This window comes from Siphateles boraxobius, unplaced genomic scaffold, assembly GCF_051911475.1.
Source record: "Siphateles boraxobius isolate OS27281-9 unplaced genomic scaffold, OSU_SipBor_1 130, whole genome shotgun sequence".
Lineage (NCBI taxonomy): Eukaryota > Metazoa > Chordata > Actinopteri > Cypriniformes > Leuciscidae > Siphateles > Siphateles boraxobius.
In genome coordinates, this window is record NW_027508734.1 from 21,733,054 (window position 1) to 21,753,903 (window position 20,850).

The 20,850-nt window shown below is 37.7% G+C and overlaps 1 protein-coding gene across 1 annotated transcript in view; it reads right to left on the bottom strand.

Annotated features, from left to right (window-relative positions):
• The window catches only part of igdcc4 (immunoglobulin superfamily, DCC subclass, member 4), a 106,817-nt gene that overhangs the window by 9,297 nt on the left and 76,670 nt on the right, over positions 1 to 20,850 (bottom strand). Inside the window, exons 6-17 of the mRNA XM_077228663.1 lie at positions 19,593 to 19,745; positions 18,964 to 19,374; positions 16,380 to 16,544; positions 15,547 to 15,684; positions 11,259 to 11,423; positions 7,351 to 7,572; positions 6,674 to 6,772; positions 6,387 to 6,570; positions 5,745 to 5,872; positions 4,056 to 4,226; positions 3,766 to 3,900; positions 2,071 to 2,173 (exon numbers count right to left, since the gene is read on the bottom strand). Coding sequence (XP_077084778.1) covers positions 2,071 to 2,173; positions 3,766 to 3,900; positions 4,056 to 4,226; positions 5,745 to 5,872; positions 6,387 to 6,570; positions 6,674 to 6,772; positions 7,351 to 7,572; positions 11,259 to 11,423; positions 15,547 to 15,684; positions 16,380 to 16,544; positions 18,964 to 19,374; positions 19,593 to 19,745 — 2,074 coding nt within the window. The remainder of the gene's footprint in view (positions 1 to 2,070; positions 2,174 to 3,765; positions 3,901 to 4,055; positions 4,227 to 5,744; positions 5,873 to 6,386; positions 6,571 to 6,673; positions 6,773 to 7,350; positions 7,573 to 11,258; positions 11,424 to 15,546; positions 15,685 to 16,379; positions 16,545 to 18,963; positions 19,375 to 19,592; positions 19,746 to 20,850) is intronic.

Below are 20,850 nucleotides of genomic sequence, written 5' to 3' on the forward strand. Positions count from 1 at the left end.
AAAGGAAACAGGAAACTGGAGAAAACTAAACTAAAACCAAAAAGTCCATGAAAGTGAAACAGAAACAGAAATGGCGGGAAACAGAAAATAATTGTGACTGACGTATGATTAATTAATATCATCAATAAATGTTTTTTTATTTGAATTCATCAAATGTGAAACTGTTTGGTTGGTTTATAACACTTATTGTGGGATGATAATAGTGTATGTTTATCAAACCAGGAACAGTGTATGCTAACTGCTACTTTGAAATTGACTTTAAAAATCAAACATTTCTAATTTCTTTTTAAAGACATACAAACTGTTCCTTATTTTCAGAAATGTAACCTGCCCTTTTTCTCCTTCCCTTTTATATATATTTACATGGTGAATATTAAAGAACCAGTCATTTAATCTAAAGAGCTTGGTCTCAATTTCACAGCTGGAGGTACCATTCTAAACCCCCAACCAAGAGTCTGATGAGTGCAAATTAACCCAGACTCACACAGCTTGTCAAATCTCCCACCATTAATGTCAGTGTATACTTATGTGAAAAATATACATTGAAATGTAAAGGTCACACGTGTATAATGGAGACACAGTGCCCTATTCAGACTCTGCTAACCAATAATAATGACCACAAATCTCAGAAGAAGGTGAAATGAGTTTGGTTCTCTCATTCTTTAAATGCAAAGGCCCACCAGACTCAATCTGCCTCTGTGGCTGTTCATTAAACCAGCAGAGCTCTAATAGAGCAAGAGCAATCAGCCATGACTCTCTGTCATTCAGCTCTCAATACTCCACATCTGCCACATCTGCTTCAGACACACACACGCTGGCAAACACACTGTGTGATTGAGTGTTGTTATTCACCCATGTCTCATTCTAGTTTAAAGTAACATCCAAAAGGTCCTTGAAACTTTCAGAATTTGAATATAATTTGAGGAGGCTTGTCGCTGCAGCTCGTTTGTCATTAAAATCGTTTGGGGAAAACAGATTTCTGCCTAAGCTGTAATTGTTGCAGCATTGTTCTTTGTTAATGGGGTAGTTCACCTAAAAAATGAAATAAAGACACAGTTTCAGTGTTTTTTAGTCCATACAATGAATGTAAGTGGGCACTAATGCTGTGATGAACAGTGATATTTTATAACACTTTATTTATATACTATTACAGTATTTTTCTTTTTTTATATATTTTTCATTTTAACTTTAGTTCAAGTTTCAGTGATTTTGTTATGTGCTTTTTAGGGGTGTAACAATATATTGTGTCACACTATATCGCAATACAAAAATACAACAATACGTATCGTGAATAGTGACAATATGTATTGTGTATAGTTCACCCAAAATGAAAATGACTGTGTGAGAAAATGTTTTAAGTTTACTGAGTTTAATGTCAGTACTACATTCAACTACTATATAAATGTTGAATATAATAATGTATAATAATGCAATGGGGGAATATTTGTGGGTCCTGATAATGCCAAATGTCTGATGTTACAGTAAAAAGTGGCTTACATTATTTGGAATATATCTAGTCAGTGACAGAGTGCAAGCATATTCATCTAAAATAAATCTGTATTTTCAGCTTCAGAATCATGAATATTATTATTCTGGTGTCATCATTGTCCTGTGCATTGGATTACCAGTACCAAGTCACCTTGTTAACGTTTTCCCATATGACTTGGAGTATCGCAATAATACAGGTTTATTTTTTTGTAATTTTAGTACTTTAACTTATCCAAACTCATTTCAGTTATTTATCAAGGCAATCTTTCTAATTGTTTTTCTAAATATTTTTTTAATTTAATATACTGTATATAATTTATTTTATTTTAGCTCTATTTCAGTGGCCAAAACCTTTTTAGTTAACAATTACAACACTGGCCCAGTGTTGTTTCAAACAACACTGACTTTCATTGTCTGACAAAAGCAGAAGAAACAATATGATTTTTTGTTCGCAGAAAAAAATATTTAGAATTTCGTCGGTAAATTATAGAATTTTTTAACTTTGGGTGAACAATTTATAATCAACAGAGCTATCTAAACTGAGAGTGTTGTGGATCTTATAGAGTTTGGACAGGTGCGTACCGTGTTTTTCCGTTGCGGAAACTGACACACATGCAGAACAGGATGCAGAGCAGACCAAGACACACTCCAACTATGATACCAGTCACAGCATGGATATCCAGCTCTGTAGGAACGTGATAGAGCGAAAGAGAGGGGGGGGGGGGGGGGGGGGGGGGAATCAGACAGAGAAAGAGAAAGGCAGAGGAGTTAAAAGAAAGAGAATGCATGATAGAAGTGTAGAAACATTCATCAAGCAATTGTATAAAATAAAACCTCATAGTAATTCAATACAAACCATACTTAAGGTATAGTAATGAAATATGAATTATAACACACCGCATTATATGAATTATAAGTCATTATAGGACTGGTGTATGCAAGTCTGTGTGAATTTCTGTGGCCAAATCCCCCACAGACAGTGTGTGTATATGAGACTGGACTGAATCACTTCACACTCCCTGTGGGAGTGCTATTAATTGAGTGTCAGTGATGGGCAGAGGCAGATGGCAGTGTCCACACACACACACACACACACACACACACACACACACACACACACACACACACACACACACACACACACACACACACACACACACACACGCGCGCAATAGCAAATATTACATGGACATAATGACACAAGCACAAATCAGTGATATTTTCAGGTTCATGTCTTTGTCCCAAAAGCTTCCATTTTCTGATAGCAAATGTTCACGTATAAGCCAAGTGTTCAAAGCAATTCTGTAGCTCAAAGACTACTGCAAGGTCATGGGTTTGATCAGATAAAATGTATACTCTGAATGCAATGTAAGATAAATGTGTTGTATAAAAGCGTCTACCAAAGGCACAGGTGCAAATGTATAATGTAAACATTCAGAGGTTTCAACTAGTGGTTATGAGAGAATGATTCTTTTATATTTCCACTGAAAATCTTTGTGGTAGTTTGCAAAATGTCTCACTCTCTCTCATTTGCTCTCTAAAGTTCTATTTACACATAAAAAAAAAATCAAAACAATGACTTGTGTGTTGTGTACACTACGAAAGTTTGGGATTGGTAAGATTTTTTTAAAGGCACTTATGCTCACACCAAGGCTGCATTTATTTGATAAAAAATATAGTGAAAACTGAAATATTATGGCAATTTAAAATAACTGTCCATTTGAATATATTTTAAAATGTAATTTTTCCTGTGATGGCAAATCAGTTGTGCTGTTTACTATTTCTGTGGAAACCATGAAACATATTTTTCAGTATACTTAAAAAAAACACCATTCATCTTTTGTAACATTATAAATATCTTTACTGTCACTTCAGATCAATGTAGTGTGTCTATTCTGATTAAAAGTAAACAATTATTTTAAACAAAATCTTACTGACCCCAAACTTTTGAACAATAGTGTCCATTTACATGAGAGGTAAAAGTTCACCTGGTGATTTTTTTAATTGCAGGGCGGAACTGCCTTTAATTGATTTTGCATGGCTTATCGCTTTTAAAAGTGCAGCTCATTAAAGGGTTTCATCGGATCAATAATTAAGATAAACAAATTAAACTAGCCGACATAGTGTTATAATACTGGTTATTGATCTGTTGCTGCAAAGTATTTACTAAACCAAAACAGAATGGTGATCACTGAAACATAATATAAACCTTGAAAAATAACCTTAACACTTATACACTCTAAATATTGTGAAAACAGTTTTACAAAACATACACACCATATTTCTTTGGTGGAGTATAGACATCCTTCACAGGTGAATATGGTCCCACCCCCATTTCAGTGCAGGCCCCCATCTTAAAATAATAACGAGTACCACTCATCAGGCCCTGGACTTCTGCATTGGTGATAGGACCTGAGGGAAGAGAGTGAGACAGAGAGAGATTTATAAGAGAGGCAATAACAATTATCATATGAAGTACAACACCGTGTGTGTGTGTGTGTGTGTGTGTGTGTGTGTGTGTGTGTGTGTGTGTGTGTGTGTGTGTGTGTGTGTGTTTTTAGGTTCACCATCATGTGTGAGGTTTATCCACAGGTGATCTGGATGGCTGATGTTGCCAGTGTATAAGATCCAGTAGGTCAAAATGACCCCATTTGGCTCCAGTGGAGGGTGCCAGCTAACCAGAACAGAGAATGAGTCCAGTGCACTCAACTGCATATCCACAGGAGGAGAGGAGGGTCCTACAATGAAAACACACGTTTAAACCTGACTCACAAAACACCGAACAAATGAAAATAAAGAACCATAATAATTAGAAATGTTGATTATCTCCCAATCATTTTGAATTGAATTAGACATAATCTTTAAAATGCACATGCATATATATATATATATATATATATATATATATATATATATATATATATATATATATATTTAGCCATTATTATAGAGACTACTCATACTTAAAGTACTATGGTATTTACATGGTATGTCAAAGTACAGTACTTTTCAAGAATACCATGTGACTATCAAGGAGTTTTTGGCACTTTTTTGAAGTGTACTCTGAATGCACTAATTTAACAATAAGATACAAATTCAGCAAATAACTTACATTTCAGTCTGTTTCAATTAGTAGAGCTTCAGAAGACATACAGTATGCACACAAGTCACATGGAGTACTTTAATGGTGCTTTTTGATAATTTTTTTTAGGTTGACTGTAAAAATAACTATCCACTTTGATTATATGGAAAAAAGCAGCTTCCTTGGTTTGATCTCATTTTGTGTTCCACGTTAAAAAATAAGTTTTGAATGACATGAGCAAGTGTAAACAATGGTTTAAGTCAGGGGTAGGCAAGTTCGGTCCTAGAGAGCCGCTGTCCTGCAGAATTTAGTTCCAACCCTAATCAAACACACTTGAACAAGCTAATCAGTGTCTTCTGGATTACTAAGGCTATAAGGCAGGTAAGGTTTTTTTCAGCATTGGTGCCAAACTCTGCAGGACAGCGGCTCTCTAGGACCAAACTTGCCTACCCCTGGTTTAAGTAAACTATCTTATGTGCTAGCTGCTAAAGCTACATAAATATCACAAAAAACAAAACAAAAAAAAAGTTCTAAGAAAAGCACATTTAAATGTTTGTGATGTTATAACGGTCATACATAGCATGTACAGTCTGTGAGTTTTAAGGAGATACTGTGAGTATAATTTCAGTTGTAGTTTTTTTTTTACAGGGAAAGGTCTCTTTTGAAGTGCCCACTCTTTCTCCCCCCTCAAGGGTAGATAAAGCTTCTCTCAGTTAGTCTGACACTAAATCGCTGTGGCAATGTGCTCCTCCCTGCCATCACTTGGCTAGACTGACTGACAAGCTGAAAGACTATTGGCCAACAAGAGGGGCAATTCCATCTGGGCTTTTAATTAAAGCCAATTATCTCCTTACGCCTAATCCACTAACTGTTAACCTAACAGTAACACAAACACACCGACTCACAATGACCCACACAATCACAGTATGCTAACAGATACGCATTCATTCATCACTTCCTACTCAAAAAAAACAAAAAAAACCTACAGACACTCATATACACACTTGTATACACACTATAATTAAAGTTCTCACTCACGCACGAACAGACACACGACAGTGTGAACTCTGCCAGATTCACTAGAAATGAAACTCATGTTGAAAAGCTTATTTTGAGGGAAAATAGGTGAAATATTCAATATATCATCTTCATATACTAAAAGGGCTGTACTCACTGTCTGGAAGTGTGTATTCTTCCACTGTGCTGCTAAAGGGGCCACTCATATCAACTCCGTTAGACTGCACAGCGATTTCATAGCTAGTGAAGGGCTTCAGTGATCCCAGCAAAATCTCCTGAGAAGAGCTGAAAGACAGTGAAGAAAAATACAGAGGACTGGTTAACCAATAAAGTATTTTTTTTAATAGTCAATGCTGCTATTTAGAGGGAAGTGTGGCTGATATAATGTCTCACACACAACCATTCAAAAGTTTGAGTTTAGTAAGATCGTTTTCTCACCACGGCTGCATTTATTTGATTAAAAACACATTAAAGACAGTAATTTAGTGAATTTAAAATGTAATTTCTTTCTGAATATATATAGAGAGAATGATACAATATATACTTAAAATTCATAAACAAATTAATTACATTAATTAAATAAAAAAAGACACATTTTTAATTGATTTACTTTTGGTAGATTTTAAAACTGATGCCCGTCTCTAAATGGCCAAACATTGGCAAATAATTGCTGGATGAAAGAGTGTGTAATAAAAAAGTATATAAGAAAAAAGTAAGGATATGATATCTGCCTCTGTTTCACAATGATTGTTTATAATCTGACTATACATAAATATTTTTGTGTATATGCATGGTACACCTGGTATAGTATGAGACCAGCGATGCATTTCGTATTCCTGCGGGGCTGCAGCGTATGGTGTAGTTGATGATTCGCACATTGCTAAAGTGCGGTTTCTCCCAGCGGAGCCAGATAGAGGTGGAACTGTTCGCGCGAGCTCTGACGCTGATGGGCGGCAATGGTGGGTGAGAGATTGTTTTCCGCACTAAGAAAATGATACACACACACAAATGTACTCAGATTTGAACCTACAGAACAGGTAGATATGATTTTATCTATCATTGTCTTCTCATCATAACCAAACGCACCGTGTGTGAGCTTCTCTGTTCTGCCCTTCCATACAGCAGGATAACCCTCAGTCTGTTTATTAAACGCCCAAACCTTCACCTCGTACAGCCGATCAGGAGCTGAAACAAAAAAATCACAAATGGTCATATTGTAAACCATTTTGCAAACTTTGCATTCATGCAGGTTAGACCGGTGTTACTTTAGTATTATTGATATACTATTATAGTTTTCATTAATATTTTAAATTAGTTTTTACTTCAATATTTTTCATTTTAGTTAAAGGTTTAGTCATTTTGTTGTTTTGACATTTTTTTAATGTCTATATAATTTTTTATTCATTTTCATTTATTTTTACTTTTAGGATTTTTTTTGTTTATGGAGTTAAACTACTGTAAACAAAAATCAGAAATGTTGCCTTAGAAACCAGCTGAAATAAAATAATTTTATTTTTTTATATATATTATTTTATTTCAGTTAACATTTCTTTTATTTCATGCAACAAAAATGTCCTGATGGTTTTAGTTTCAATTAACTTTACCACTTTTATAACTGCTGATAGTGACAGAAAATCAGTACCACGAAAACAGTCATTGGAAAACTGCATTTGGAAAATATGCGCAGCTTTGTATAATATTCAATTATATTTTTATGTGAGAGTATAGCATATTTGTGAATAAAGTTAACGCTCAACCCTCACCAAGGCCTGTGACCTCATGGTGTTTAACTCTCTTCCTCAGTTTGATCTGCTGAATCCTCTCATTGATTACAGGATTCTCCTCATTGGTCAGCTCCTCTCCATCCACCTCCCACCAGGAAAGCTTGTAGCCTGTGATCTGAGTGTGATTGGGTGGTGGCTGCCATGTGACATGGAGGGAAAGCATTTTGGCTCTCACTTTGAGCTCAGTGGGAGCAAAGAGCACTGGGAAAACAACAGAGGGAGTTAGTGAGAACAGCGGTACGTATTTTGTGTGCACACTAGCAGGGCTTGTACATAAGCAGTGGCACCTCCAGGACATTCTTTATGGGGGACACTGAAATTGCAAACAAATTAAACTTGTATTTTAAACTACCAAAAAGCAGCCTACAAGCTTATCCCACAGCCACAATTCATGTGGACAAGAATTATTTTAATTTCCCATTTGTTTTCTCATTTTAGGGCCAATAGGGAAACAAAACATAGGTAAAAGCAAATAATTCTGGTTAAATATAATTTACATCAAAGTAAATTATCAAAGCAATACATTATTAAAAAAACTCAAAGGAGCAAAGGAGAAGAAAGGCAGCCTAACAGTTGTCTGGCTTGACTTTGCAAATGCATATGGGTTTATTCCCCATATCTTGATCCAAGTTGCTTTATAATACTACCACATCCCACAGAACATCCAGGGCATGATCATCAGTTACCTGAGAGACATCAAGGTACTATTCCAGTCCGCCAAGTATACAACAAAGTGGCAGCCAGTGGAGAAGGGGATAGTGACAGGATGCACAAACTCTCCCATCTTGTTCATCATGGGAATGAACCTGATCATCTCCGCTGCGAGTACAAAGTCAAGAGGGCCGAAGACCGCAGTAGGATGTCAACAGCCAGCAATCAAGGCATTCATGGACGACCTTACTGTGATAACACCAACTCACGTGCAGGCAAGATGGGTCCTGACAGAACTGGATCGCATGGCCACTTGGGCAAAGATGATCTTCAAGCCCAAGAAATCAAGGAGCCTGGTGAGCCAAAAGGGAAAAACAACTGGAAGGTTCAAGCTACTGTTCAAGGGGAAGTGATCCTGAACATCCAGGGGCACCCAATTAGATGCCTTGGAAAGTGGTATGATGATTCCCTGTCAGACAGGAACAGCATCTCCAGCACCGCAAAACAAGTTGAAGAATGGCTGAAGAAGATTGACAAGTCTGGCCTGCCTGGGAAATACAAGTACTGGATCTACCAACATGGCCTGCTCCTGAGACTCATGTGGCTACTCACTGTATATGAGTGCTTCTATCAACTGTTGAAGAAATGGAGAGGAAGTTCAACAAGCACCTTAGAAGATGGTTGGGAATACATCCTTGGGGCTCGTCATAAGGTCGAGCCAGCTCCAGTCATCAGTGGAGGAGGAGTTTAAAGTCACCAAATGCAGACTGTCCCTGACATATAGGGACTCTCAAGACCAACTCACCAGGGAAGCAGGAGTCAGAACAAGATCTGGCCGTAAGTGGGCAATTAACCAGGCAGAATGTTCTCTCAGGACCAAAGATATCATCAGAAACCCTTGCACTGAAATGTGGCAGCTGGAGTCCTTTCATATATCCTTTCTACTCCAAGCAGTGTACAGCCTTTTTCACACAGAGATTCCGGAAAATACACGGATAAAGTGACCTGGGATTTGACCCGGGTTCGTTTGACTTTGGTTCATTCACACTGCCAGTGATTTTCTGGAATCAGAGAGTGCGTTCACACATAACCCGTAAAAATCCCGTAAAGACACGTGACATCGATGTGACATGTAATGTAGCGTCTATAGTTTGCTTATGAGCTGCGATTTCTCTCTCTCTCTCTTGGCTTGTACCACAAACCAGGCTTGTGCATTTTTTTCTCTGAATCGATCATAAACTAGCGCATTATGTACCGTTTCACGCTGGCGAACGATCCCGGCTTCAGCGCCATTAATAAGACACGGCATTGATTACGGCTTTTGTTCACACAGCGCGCGTTCCGGGACTGAACACGGCAATGTTACTAGGTCCCCAAATCGGCATCGATCGCGGCATCAATACCGGGTCGTGTTTGCGTTCACACAGAAGGTGTTCTGGCAATTTCCCGGCAATTTCCCTGGATCAACGCGCTGTGTGAAAGGGGCTTATGACACCTTACCAACCCCAGGCAATTTGCACAGGTGGGGGTGTAGGGAGGACCCATTGTGCGGGTTGTGTGGTGGGAAGGGAACAATGGCGCACATCCTGTCAGGGTGTAAGATGGCATTGACACAGGGGAGATACAGGTAGCGCCATGACAATGTGTTGGCAGTGCTCGCAGATATTCTGGAGCAAGAAAGGAGGAAGAAAAAACCAGCCAAACCAAGAACACTGCTGAATACCATCGCCTTTGTGAATGAGGGCCAAAAACCTGTCGTCCACGGACAAGCCAGGCAGAATCTCTTGCAGACAGCCCAGGGATGGGAAATGGAGGTTGATCTTGGAAGGAAACTTCACTTCCCAGGGTCAGTACTGTCCACAACTCTAAGGCCCGATATCATTATGTGGTCTCCAGAGGGAAAGAAGATACATAATCTATTGACAAAGGTTGGATTGAGAGGCCACTTGAGGAAAGCAGCCGTTCGTTGGATGGGAGAAGCGTCAGAGAGAGCCTCATGTTGGCTCTGGCACAAGAGAGAGGACACAAGCTGGAAGACTGAAGGAGAGGGGCAGTGACCTGGCCAGTCACTGCTGACCCGCCAACTGGACGGTGTTGTGGTTAAGGGCTGAAACACCCAGTGAAGGTTGGGGACCACCTGATGACCTCTCTTTCAAGCCAAGGCTTCATCCATTATAAATGGGTGTATGTTAGCATGGCAGATGTATTATACAAAGGAACATGGTCTAATTTTCTGAGAAAAAATGAAGACAATATTGGTTGATGACTTCAAAATGGCTATGGACTGAACGGAAGATACACAGATTCATCACACCAGATTTTGAGCTAATAATTTATCATTACATCTGTCATTCAAAAGGTTGAGGTCAGGATGATTTAAAAAATATATATATATTCAGCAAAGACACATTAAAGTGATCAAAAGTGACAGTAAAGACAATTATAATGTTACAAACATTTATATATTAAATAAATGCTTTCTATTAATCCTTAAAAATGTATCATGTTTTCCACAAAAATATTAAGCAGCCAACTGTGATTATACAACACTGATAATAATAAGAAATGATTATGAGCACCAAATCATCATTATAGAATGAGTTCTGAAGGATTGTGTGACAATGAAGACTTGATGTTGTATTGATGATGTTGAAAATTCAGCTTTGACATCACAGAAACAAATAACAATTTAAAATGTATTAAAATAGAAAACAGTTATTTTAATTTGTAATCATATTTCATAATTTTACTGTTTTTGCTGTATTTCTGATCAGAAAAAAATTAGCCATTAGCCTTGGTGAGCATTAGCCTAAACTAAACCTTGAACAGTAGTGTATGTAAAACCTTGTACGTGACTATAGATTTGAACATTATACCAGGTCAGACAAGATCTAAACTGCACACAAAACAATAACTAGGGAAATAAAGCATTTGGTGACACATCAAGTTCAAAATATTCCAATCATGAACACTAATTAAAGTGTTTGGCCTATGTCTGATAAGACGTGTAGACATTAAATTCACTATTTAGTCTTGAGGTAACCAAAAATGAATACATCTTGGCGACTGTGAGACTAATGGAGTGGTTAATGTTGTTTTAGGGGGATCCGTGGCCCCCGGCCCTGGCCGCCCCTTGGAGGTGCCACTACATACAAGTTTAACCATGAGTTAGTTGAAACCGGTATCTATGTGCATGTAATGCATTTGCGTATGAGTGCATTTTTATGTTTACTCACCCTGAGTAAGGTTTGGTGTGTGATGCGAGGCCCACTCAGAAGGCTGACTGAACCCAGCTCGTGTTCCCGCCGCAATCTTGAGCTGGTACGTTTGATTTGGTTTCAGATCCCTTAGAGTCACCTGTGTCTCATTCCCACCCACTTCCACAGAGTATATGCGATCCACTGCAGGGCACACACACAAACATGTGCCAGAAAATAAGTATTCCAGTGGAAATCATTTCTGCAGCTGGCTGATAAAGAAGCATGAACAATGGATGTCTGAATTGACTTTGGTTCTGTCTCTCATTCTGTGTCACAGGCCATCAGACCAAATCTGTCTTTTGTTCCACCTTTATTACTGTTCATTAAGCATCCAGAGCTCTAATAGAGCAGAAGCAATCAGCCATGCCTTTGTCATTCAGCTCAAAATATCACAGGCATGCATGCTCCCCTCCTAGTGACTGCAGATAAATGCACAAAGCTACAGATTCAGCAGCCAACATGAATTTATCAACATGTGTCAAGTAAAAAACCTCACACACACCACTCATAGATCTTAACCCTATGTAACCAACTGTATCATATTTGATACACAAATTTGTACTCACTCAATTTCAACTGCTCGAAAAACCTTGCAGTACACAATCTACTACATGCCTTCTGTAGTCTGATTGTAAACACCGGTAATCACTTTTATATTATTAGTAATATTTTAAGAAGAAGACTTACTAGATTGAAGCTATTAGGTTTCCTTGATCCATACATTTGTTGTTGTTGTTGAAAAATCATGTTAAAATGTGAGTATCAAATGATAAATCAAGCTTTTGAGGAACATTTACTGTATTTGATAGATTTGATAGATCTGTACGCTGAGGCCTGCGAAGTGTGCAATAACTTGGTGTTCTGCTTCTGGTTTTTGTATTTTGTTTTATTTATTTATTGTTCTAATATTTTATTGAATGTGTCATGAGTGTGTATGTAGCCTACGTGTATGTCTTTAGCTGTTGTGTGTATTTTACGTGTATTTATTGTCTGTAAGGGCAGCTATTACTATGCACTACGCACTTTTGAGTCCATGACAAATTTCCCCTAGGGGACAATAAAGTATATTCTATTCTATTCTATTCTAATTATTTGTTCTGTATCTCTCAAACATCATTGTATTGTGTTGCATAATATGTTTTGCCCCCCACAACTAAAACTACAGGGCTTTGGTCATAAAACTAAGCATTAATGACAACTGATGTTTATGTGCATTTTATGCAAGTAGTCTGCTGTACTGTTAAAAAGATCTCATTGATTTACATTACAAGTAGGGATGCACGATATATCGAGCATATATCGATATCGGCCGATAAATGGTCTTTTTTGATGTTATCGTTATCGATTCGATAAGAAAATTTGGCCGATATATCAAAGCCGATAGATAATAGATTATTTACTTCAGTTGAGAGATGCGAGCTGTTCGCCATGATGGTTCTGAATGATTGGATTCACTTCGAAAAGGAAGATACAGTTCAGTGCAACATGTGCAGCACAAATCTGTCACATAGGCTTCATAACATTATAATAAAAACGCCTGTAAAAGAATGTTGTGAATTCTTGTTCGCCAGTGTTTCAGCGCGACGAGCGCGTTGTTGTGGAAAGAGCGCTATGGAGTTATGCCTTCATGACAAGCATAGCAAAGTTCTCTTGAGCATTCGCAGCATTCTGTGCCATTGTAAGTTGTAATATGTTTATTTTGTGTATATATATCTGTATTATTATATATATTATATATATTATCCTATATTATTAATCTAATATAGGATGCGTTTGGTTGAGTTAATAAACGATGCAGTAGCGCTTCATTGTACCGGTGATCATCTTTATAGCCTATTTAGCGTGCGCGCAGCTCAAACAGCAATGCACATTCCTAACTATAATTGGGACTGTCATATACATGCCATTATAATGAGAACACTATTGTAATAAAACGTTGTGAATTCTCTGGGTTTAGTTGCCGTGTTTCAGCGCGTTGTTGTGGGAATAGCGCGTCCAGAACAGGGATTAGGCTACTACAACATTATGACCAGCAAAAGTTCGATTAGGCATTCACGTCATTTTGTGCAGATAAGTCGTAATATAAAGTTGATGTCAAATAAATATCTGATTAATCTCACATATGATGCGTTTCGTGGATTTAAACAGCCTGCTAGAAAAGTTCTTCAGTTTCCCGGTGCTCGTTCTCTTCAGCTTAAGCACGCGCAGATTGAACAACAATGCAAAACATTAAAAGCTATGATTGGGACTGTCATATAATTATAATTGTATTCACTATTGTAATAAATTTGTAAATTCTTTGGGTTTGCATTCTTCAGCAACCGTTGAGTTGATTAACCTTCTAGCAAAGCGATTTGGTTTAACGTTCGTTCTCTTCAGCTTCAGCGTGTGCAGCTCACACAGCAATGTAATTTGAAACAGTAACTAAGCTATTAAAGATTTTTACTATCACTGTAATATTAAAAATGTTTAATTTTTTTCAAAAATATTGTGTTATAATTAATAACTACCATTATTTTGTTCTCGTATTATTTTCATCAACGATATGGTTTGATAAAAATAATTTCCTTATTGTCCTTGCAGAGGCGATTCCATTTTATTGATCCATTTCGTTTCTTTATATGCAGCCCAATGTTTTCCAATGACTTGTTTGCATTATTTAGGTATTTTATTTTTTGTTAGGCAATAGATTTTTTGATAACACTTTACAATAAGGTCTCATTTGTTAATGCATTAACTAACAGAGAGCAATAGCCTTTGTTATAGTAGTTAATAAAATATGTGTGTTCATGTTAGTTCACAGTGCATTGACTAATGTTAACAGATACAACTTTCTTAAAAATGTCTTATAAAATTGTTGGTTCATGCTAACTAATGCTAACAAAATTAAACCGTATTATAAAGTGTTACCATTTTTTTAATAAAGAAAGTTGCCCATAGGAGTGTAAAATTTATTTTAAAAGTTAAGGAATCTTACACTGGTTCAAACTAGGCTGTACTGTATTGTATATGTTTGATTTATGTTAAAAGTGTTTGAGACAAGGCTTTTAATGGTGAGCCTTTTGTTTATGTATACAGGCTATCAAAGTATATACATTTTTTTAAGTTAGATTTATCGGCCAATATATCGGTTATCGGCTTTCAAATGTAAAGAATTATCGGTTATCGGTATCGGCCAAAATGTTCATATCGGTGCATCCCTAATTACAAGCTATGTAATATCTTACTTTTTAGCCATATAAATCAAATTGCATATTTTTGTTCAGTTTGGGCCTCTGAGGAGGGAGGAAAAACACCTCAGTTTTGTTCAGAATCTAAGCTCTATATCCTTCCATATCATACTATATGAGTCAACCGCTAACTTTTTAGATAAAAAAACCAAAAAATTTTGTCTAAAGGTTCAATAAACCTTTCCAGGGTTAAAGGACAAGCTTGGTATTTTACACTTAAGCCCTGTTTTAAGTTCGTTTCTGATGAAATAGAACGGTTAAGATTGAAATTTGGACAAATGCTGCCGTCCCGAGAATTTTAGGTTTCTGTGTTAGCACCCCCCAACCTCCACAATGGTTTCATAGGGGCACTGGAAAAATATCATTCATAAAACGCATTAAACTTTAATTTACAAAGACATGAAAATCACCGAGTGGTTTGGGGTGTTCACTGATATGCTCACACAAAAATCGAAAGTTTTATCGTAGTTTTTGTCCAACTCCATTGACTTGTATTGGATGTTGTGTGAGGTACGTTATTACTCCGCCGACGGAAACGGAAATGGGATTGTTTGTATTCTTTCTGTAGTCTTCCAGTCGTGGTATCGTAGGCTACGCTATCCAAACATTGGCAAAGGTGCATTATCGCCACCAACTGGGCTGGAGTGTCTATTATTTCAGCTCTCAACAGAAGAATATCCGGTTGTGAGGCGTTTTGAAAAAAAGGGACACAGTTTTACAACGAATGGTAAAACACCTGTTGGAAAGCATCTTTTGCAGCGATTTTTGTGTGAGCATATCAGTCAACACCCCAGACCACTCTTTGTAAACTAAAGTTTAATGCGTTTTATGAATTATATCGTTCCAGTGCCCCTATGAAACCATTGTGGAGGTTGGGGGGTGCTAACACAAAAACCGAAAATTCTCGGGACAGCAGCATTTGTCCAAATTTCAATCTTAACCGTTCTATTTCATCAGAAACGATCTTAAAACAGGGCTTAAAGTGTAAAATACCGAACTTTTCCTTTAACGCCGCAGGGGTGGAGCTGTCTTACCCTGCTCCAGCGCTCTGTAGTCAATGCGGTAGCGTGTGATGGCTCCACGGCTCAGCTGTGAGGAGAGGGGCAGCCACATGACTCTCATGTCAGTGGGAGATGTGCTCAGCAGGGACAGCTGCGGTGAAGCGCTGGGAACTGCAGAGAACAAAAAGCAAATACAGATTTACAAAACAGTAGCTGTCTCAAATGACAAACTGCACGTATAGTACGTATAGCACGTATACACCATGCACGTATAGTATGCACAATAGCGTCTAGTGTATGAATTTCATATGGTTATTTTGTCATCCAGCATCGGAGTCTAATAGCCCCCTCCCCTCCTATTGTAACATTGAGAATTTCAATAAAGCATTTTCTGTAAAGCTGCATTGAAACAATACGAGTTGTGAAAAGCACTATACAAAACACATTCAATGAAAATTCCACTATGTAAGGAAGGCTGCAACAGTGCATGAAGTTTCCATAATTCCACACTTTGTTTTTTCAGTTAAATAAGCACATCATCCAGGGATTTGAAGTGCACTTCTTCTTGTTGGAATTTTCACAGTACTCCTTCAGTACTTTTCACAGAAGTTTCCTGCCGCCAGCACGTATCTCGGCCAGATTGCGTTCGTTACTAGGCAACATAGATGTTGTGATGGAGAAGGGAAGTTGGAAGAAAGCTCACCTAACATTTTTAGGCTAGAACATTTAATATATAGCCCATCGTATACATTATTATTGATGCAGTAAAAAACTCTACAACTACTTTGTAACCAGGACAGGAGCTTTGGCGCCGTTTCTCTGGCGCATAAGGTCTATACATATCATACATATTAGTCAGTGCTCACCATCCTCTAGCATCTCCACAGTAACGGGCTGTGACGGACGGCTGGCCCCCATGGGCGAGTAGGCCACTACATAGAAGGTGTAGGCTGTGTGAGGGAGCAGCTCCTTTACATGCAGCTCTGTGGTGTCGTTATTCACCGCAAACTGATACTCCATGTTGTCTGAGCCTGTAAACACACAATTTATAGAACACACAAATAGTACGGTTGCTTTTTAAAAAAATTGATCTGAGCCAAAACATTTGTTTTTTTCTTAGTCTTTTGGGTATGAGTTTCTAAATGAGGAGAAGAGTGACCCCATCAACAACAGCCGGAGCTAACATTACTTATGGCAAGTGGTTCTGTACAGCAGCGATCTATGAAGTGGATTGGCTTCTGCAAAGTAATGAGAGGATTTTTCTCTGTGGACTGATCCACTTAAGCTGGCTACACTCTGTGTAATGAGAAACACGGCAGGGTCAAACAGGGACTCCAGTAACAAAATAGGAAAGAGCTCAGAAAGTTTAGGAAAATTTGAGAACAATATCATTTTTTCCAAATTTTGTTCTAATGTATTATTTTAGTATTATTTATATACTATTGTAGTATTTATTCATATTTTGAACCTTTTAATATTTGTAGTTTTCATTTCAATTCTAATTTGTTTTAGTAATTATGTGCTTTTGTCAATTTTATTATTTAGTTTTTTTCAACTTTATTTCAATTAAAGAGAATAATTGTTAATAATATTATATATAATATAATATTTTAGAACAGAAAAAGCATTCCAGCATTATTTATTAAGCAGCACTACATCGCCACTACTGAATGTACAGTATAACCCAACCAGTGTCCTTTGATTACAGAACAGCTGGTTATTTTCATACAGCTTACAACCAACTGTCAGACTTACTGTAAATCTATGTAATTATTGACTGTTTGACAATGTCTAGATAAAGATAATCATTATGCATTTTGTCAGTAGTATTTTATAAATCTTAATCAATGAAAAATATATTACCTGTCACCACTGTGTTCATGGACTTTTCAGTTAGTCATCATTTGGCACATGTTCCTTTGTTCAGTTTCCAGCCACTAGTCTGTCTCCCTGGTTACCATCATTAGTTCATCTGTATCACCTGTGTCCTATTAATTACCATCATCTGTGTTTGCCATTTAGTTTCTCCTGTTCACTCTGTCCGATCTTCGTTATGTATGGTTTTGTTTATCCTGCCTGTCTGCCTGCTTGGAGAACTTTCATTAAAATAGATGTATATTGAGTTTAATCTGTTTGTCTTCATCTTCCTATTTAAGCCAACCGTGACATTACCACATTTTTGATTAAGACTTATGCCGTCCATATAAGCTACGAATGCTCTGCATACCCAAGCCTCTTGTGAACTCGCTAATTAATATTAACACTATAAATGACTATAAATTCCCTTGTTTGAGGTGTACCATAAAGCTTACATGATAAAATGTTTGTAATACTTATGTAACTGTCTGTCATATTTATTTTCCAAATGACGGTAATTTTCTTTAATTTTCTCTTCCAGTTAATAGATGGTTTCGGGTAAGCGGATCCACAGCAACTTTGGAGCCTACGCTCTGTTATGTATCGTCATCATTGTCCCACGTTATCATTGGCTTGGAAATGGGGGATTTCATGCACGGGGAAAGCTGTCCGCTCGCTCAAGCAGAAAAATGTGCTGTTGCTGCCAGATCTCGTCAACGAAAATCACATTGTATTTGATAGAAAGCTACCTAGACTAAATCAAATGAAAAAAGTCATAAACTATTTTCATAGCATTTAATTTTCTCCATAGGAAAATGTATTTTTTACGAAAACTGTTTATAAACTGTTAAAGACATACCTACTGTAAAAGTGGGTTGTTAATTAATAGTCTATGCATTTTTTAGTCATTACATTATTTCAACTTGTTTTTTTTTTTTAAGAATACTTTAAGAAATACTATTTTTATTTATTATAATTATATTTACTATAATTATGTTTTACTTTTTTTTTTCTACTAATATTCATTATATTATACTTTTAAAATTCTTAATAAAAAAACAAAACACTTCCAACATACATTTAAATTGGCACCTGCCATGGTGTTTCTTATTTGTCGTCTCCGATTTAGATGCGTGTCCTATGCCGAAGCGCCGTACCATTTAAAGGTAAAGTTTGTAGCTTCAATTGTGACGGCATGTCACTCTCAACAGGTAAATACAGGCTACTTTTTTAATAAAAGGTCCAACATTTTAGGAATACTTTTAGCTGTGTTGCTATGTGTCATGAGAGTAAGCAACTGAGCAGCTAACACTCTGTCTAGAGCAAATGTGAGCATCTCGCTTATTATAAACAGATCTGCACTAGGTGCTTTTTTGACATTACGCTCCACCCAGCATACCCGGTTAAAGAAGTCATTGCTCACCACTGATATATATAGTCAAGGCCAAATATTGTATGCACCTATAAAAAGATTATTATTGTTATAAATGTATTATTTATTTTATAAATGATCTTGTGATTAGGTAATGGAATTGCATTTATTTTTTCCCATTCTGAATTATGAAACACACACACGCTCTCTCTTTCTCTCACCTGCCGTGCGTTGGTAGTGTACCGAGAAGCCGATGATCTGGTCACTATTGTGTTCAGGTGGGTCCCAGGTGAGCAGTGCTGAAGTGCTAGAGTGGGGTGTGGCCGACACATGACGAGGAGGGCTTGGCAGCCCCTCCCTCACGATGACGGACAGCTTGGCAGTGGCACAGGCGGTGCCCAGGCTGTTGGCAGCAATACACTGGTAGTATCCCGCATCGTCCAGCTGCAGCTGGTTGATGAGAAGAACTCCAGGGTTCTGAGTCTTAACCCGGGCATTAGACTGGATCGGTTCTCCATTCTTGAGCCAGCGCAGAGCAGGGGGAGGGTCACCAGAACTATTACACACAAAACGAGCCGTATTCCCACGGGACAGAGACACTGCCTCTGGGGGCTGGAGGATGACTGGTGGAGCTGGGCAGAATAAGAGTGGGAGAAAAATACAGTGAGAACAACACAGTTCAGTTGGTTCACATTAAAGCATTAGGTAAAATCAACAAACATTTATTAATCTAGGCTAATGTTAATATAAATGCTTTTGTTCATTGCATTATCTACAATCCTTCAGTAATGTATCCAGTATTCATTCAGAATATGCAGGATCTGTTAAAAGAAAACACACACACAATTACCCAGTACTCGAAGTTCAGCAGGAGATGAGATGAAATCTCTGGTCTTGGGTTTGTTGGCACGACACACATACACTCCAGCATGGTGACTGCGGGTGTCAGGAATCACTAGGTTGGTTGCCAGGACAACCACATCAGTAGCTATAGGCTTCCCATCTATGCATCCCAGAGGAGTGGTTGTGTAAAAATAATGCAAAAATAAATTTACAAAATGAAAAAGAAAATGGGAAATAAATCAATCAGGAAAGCATGGAGACATTGACATTTCTTCAAGTATGTCCATAGTAGAAATGGCACCCTTGAAAAAGCTGTGCGTTGGTAGTGTATTGAGAAGCTGATAATCTGGTATTCAAGTCTTTTGTACACTTTTAACAAAATGACAAGTTATTGAAGGAGTAGTTCAGCCAATAAATTAAATTATGTCATCTACTCACCCTCACGTTGTTCCAAAAACAATACAATTACAATGAATGGGGGCCGAAGGTTTAGTTTCAATAAAGGACGCACAATCACCATAAAAGTATAAAAAACGGTCCATATAAAATTTTCCTTTTGTGATCCATGGCAGAAAGAAAGTCTCTCTCTGTGTGTGTGTGTGTGTGTGTGTGTGTGTGTGTGTGTGTGTGTGTGTGTGTGTGTGTGTGTGTGTGTGTGTGTGTGTGTGTGTGTGTGTGTGTGTGTGTGTGTGTGTGTGTGTGTCTGTAACAACATGAGGGTCCAAAAATCACTGATGTTTCATTTTGAGTGAACTATCTCTTTAAGCTGTTAAGAAAAATGTGTATCACAAACACTGCGTAGCATTCCATACTGGTGTGCAATGAGCAATGTGAACAGACAGAGGTCAGTACAGCACTGGAGGAGGAACGGCATGCATTAACGATTCTTAGACACTGACCGTCTGCGGCTGCCATATTAGCACTCAAACAAAGAAAAAAGAGACACCTTCTGCAATTTACAACATCTTGTTAATTTTTTATGAAACCTAATGAGAATAATGCTGTTAGTTATAAAGCCTTGGGATCACTGTGGATGAAAGAGGACAAAATGAGTTCCGTAATGAAACTGGATGGATTCAGTAACAGTGAGGGTGATGGGTGGGTGGGTAGTTGGGGTGTCTGCTGCAGCAGAGCCACGTGTCTATAAAGCAAACACTCTATACTCACTCTATAAATCACAGATATGTGGGGTTCATTTACAATGTTTTATGTAGGCACTCCAAGTTCACAGTGGACACAACACTAATTACGATTTGGTCATTCAG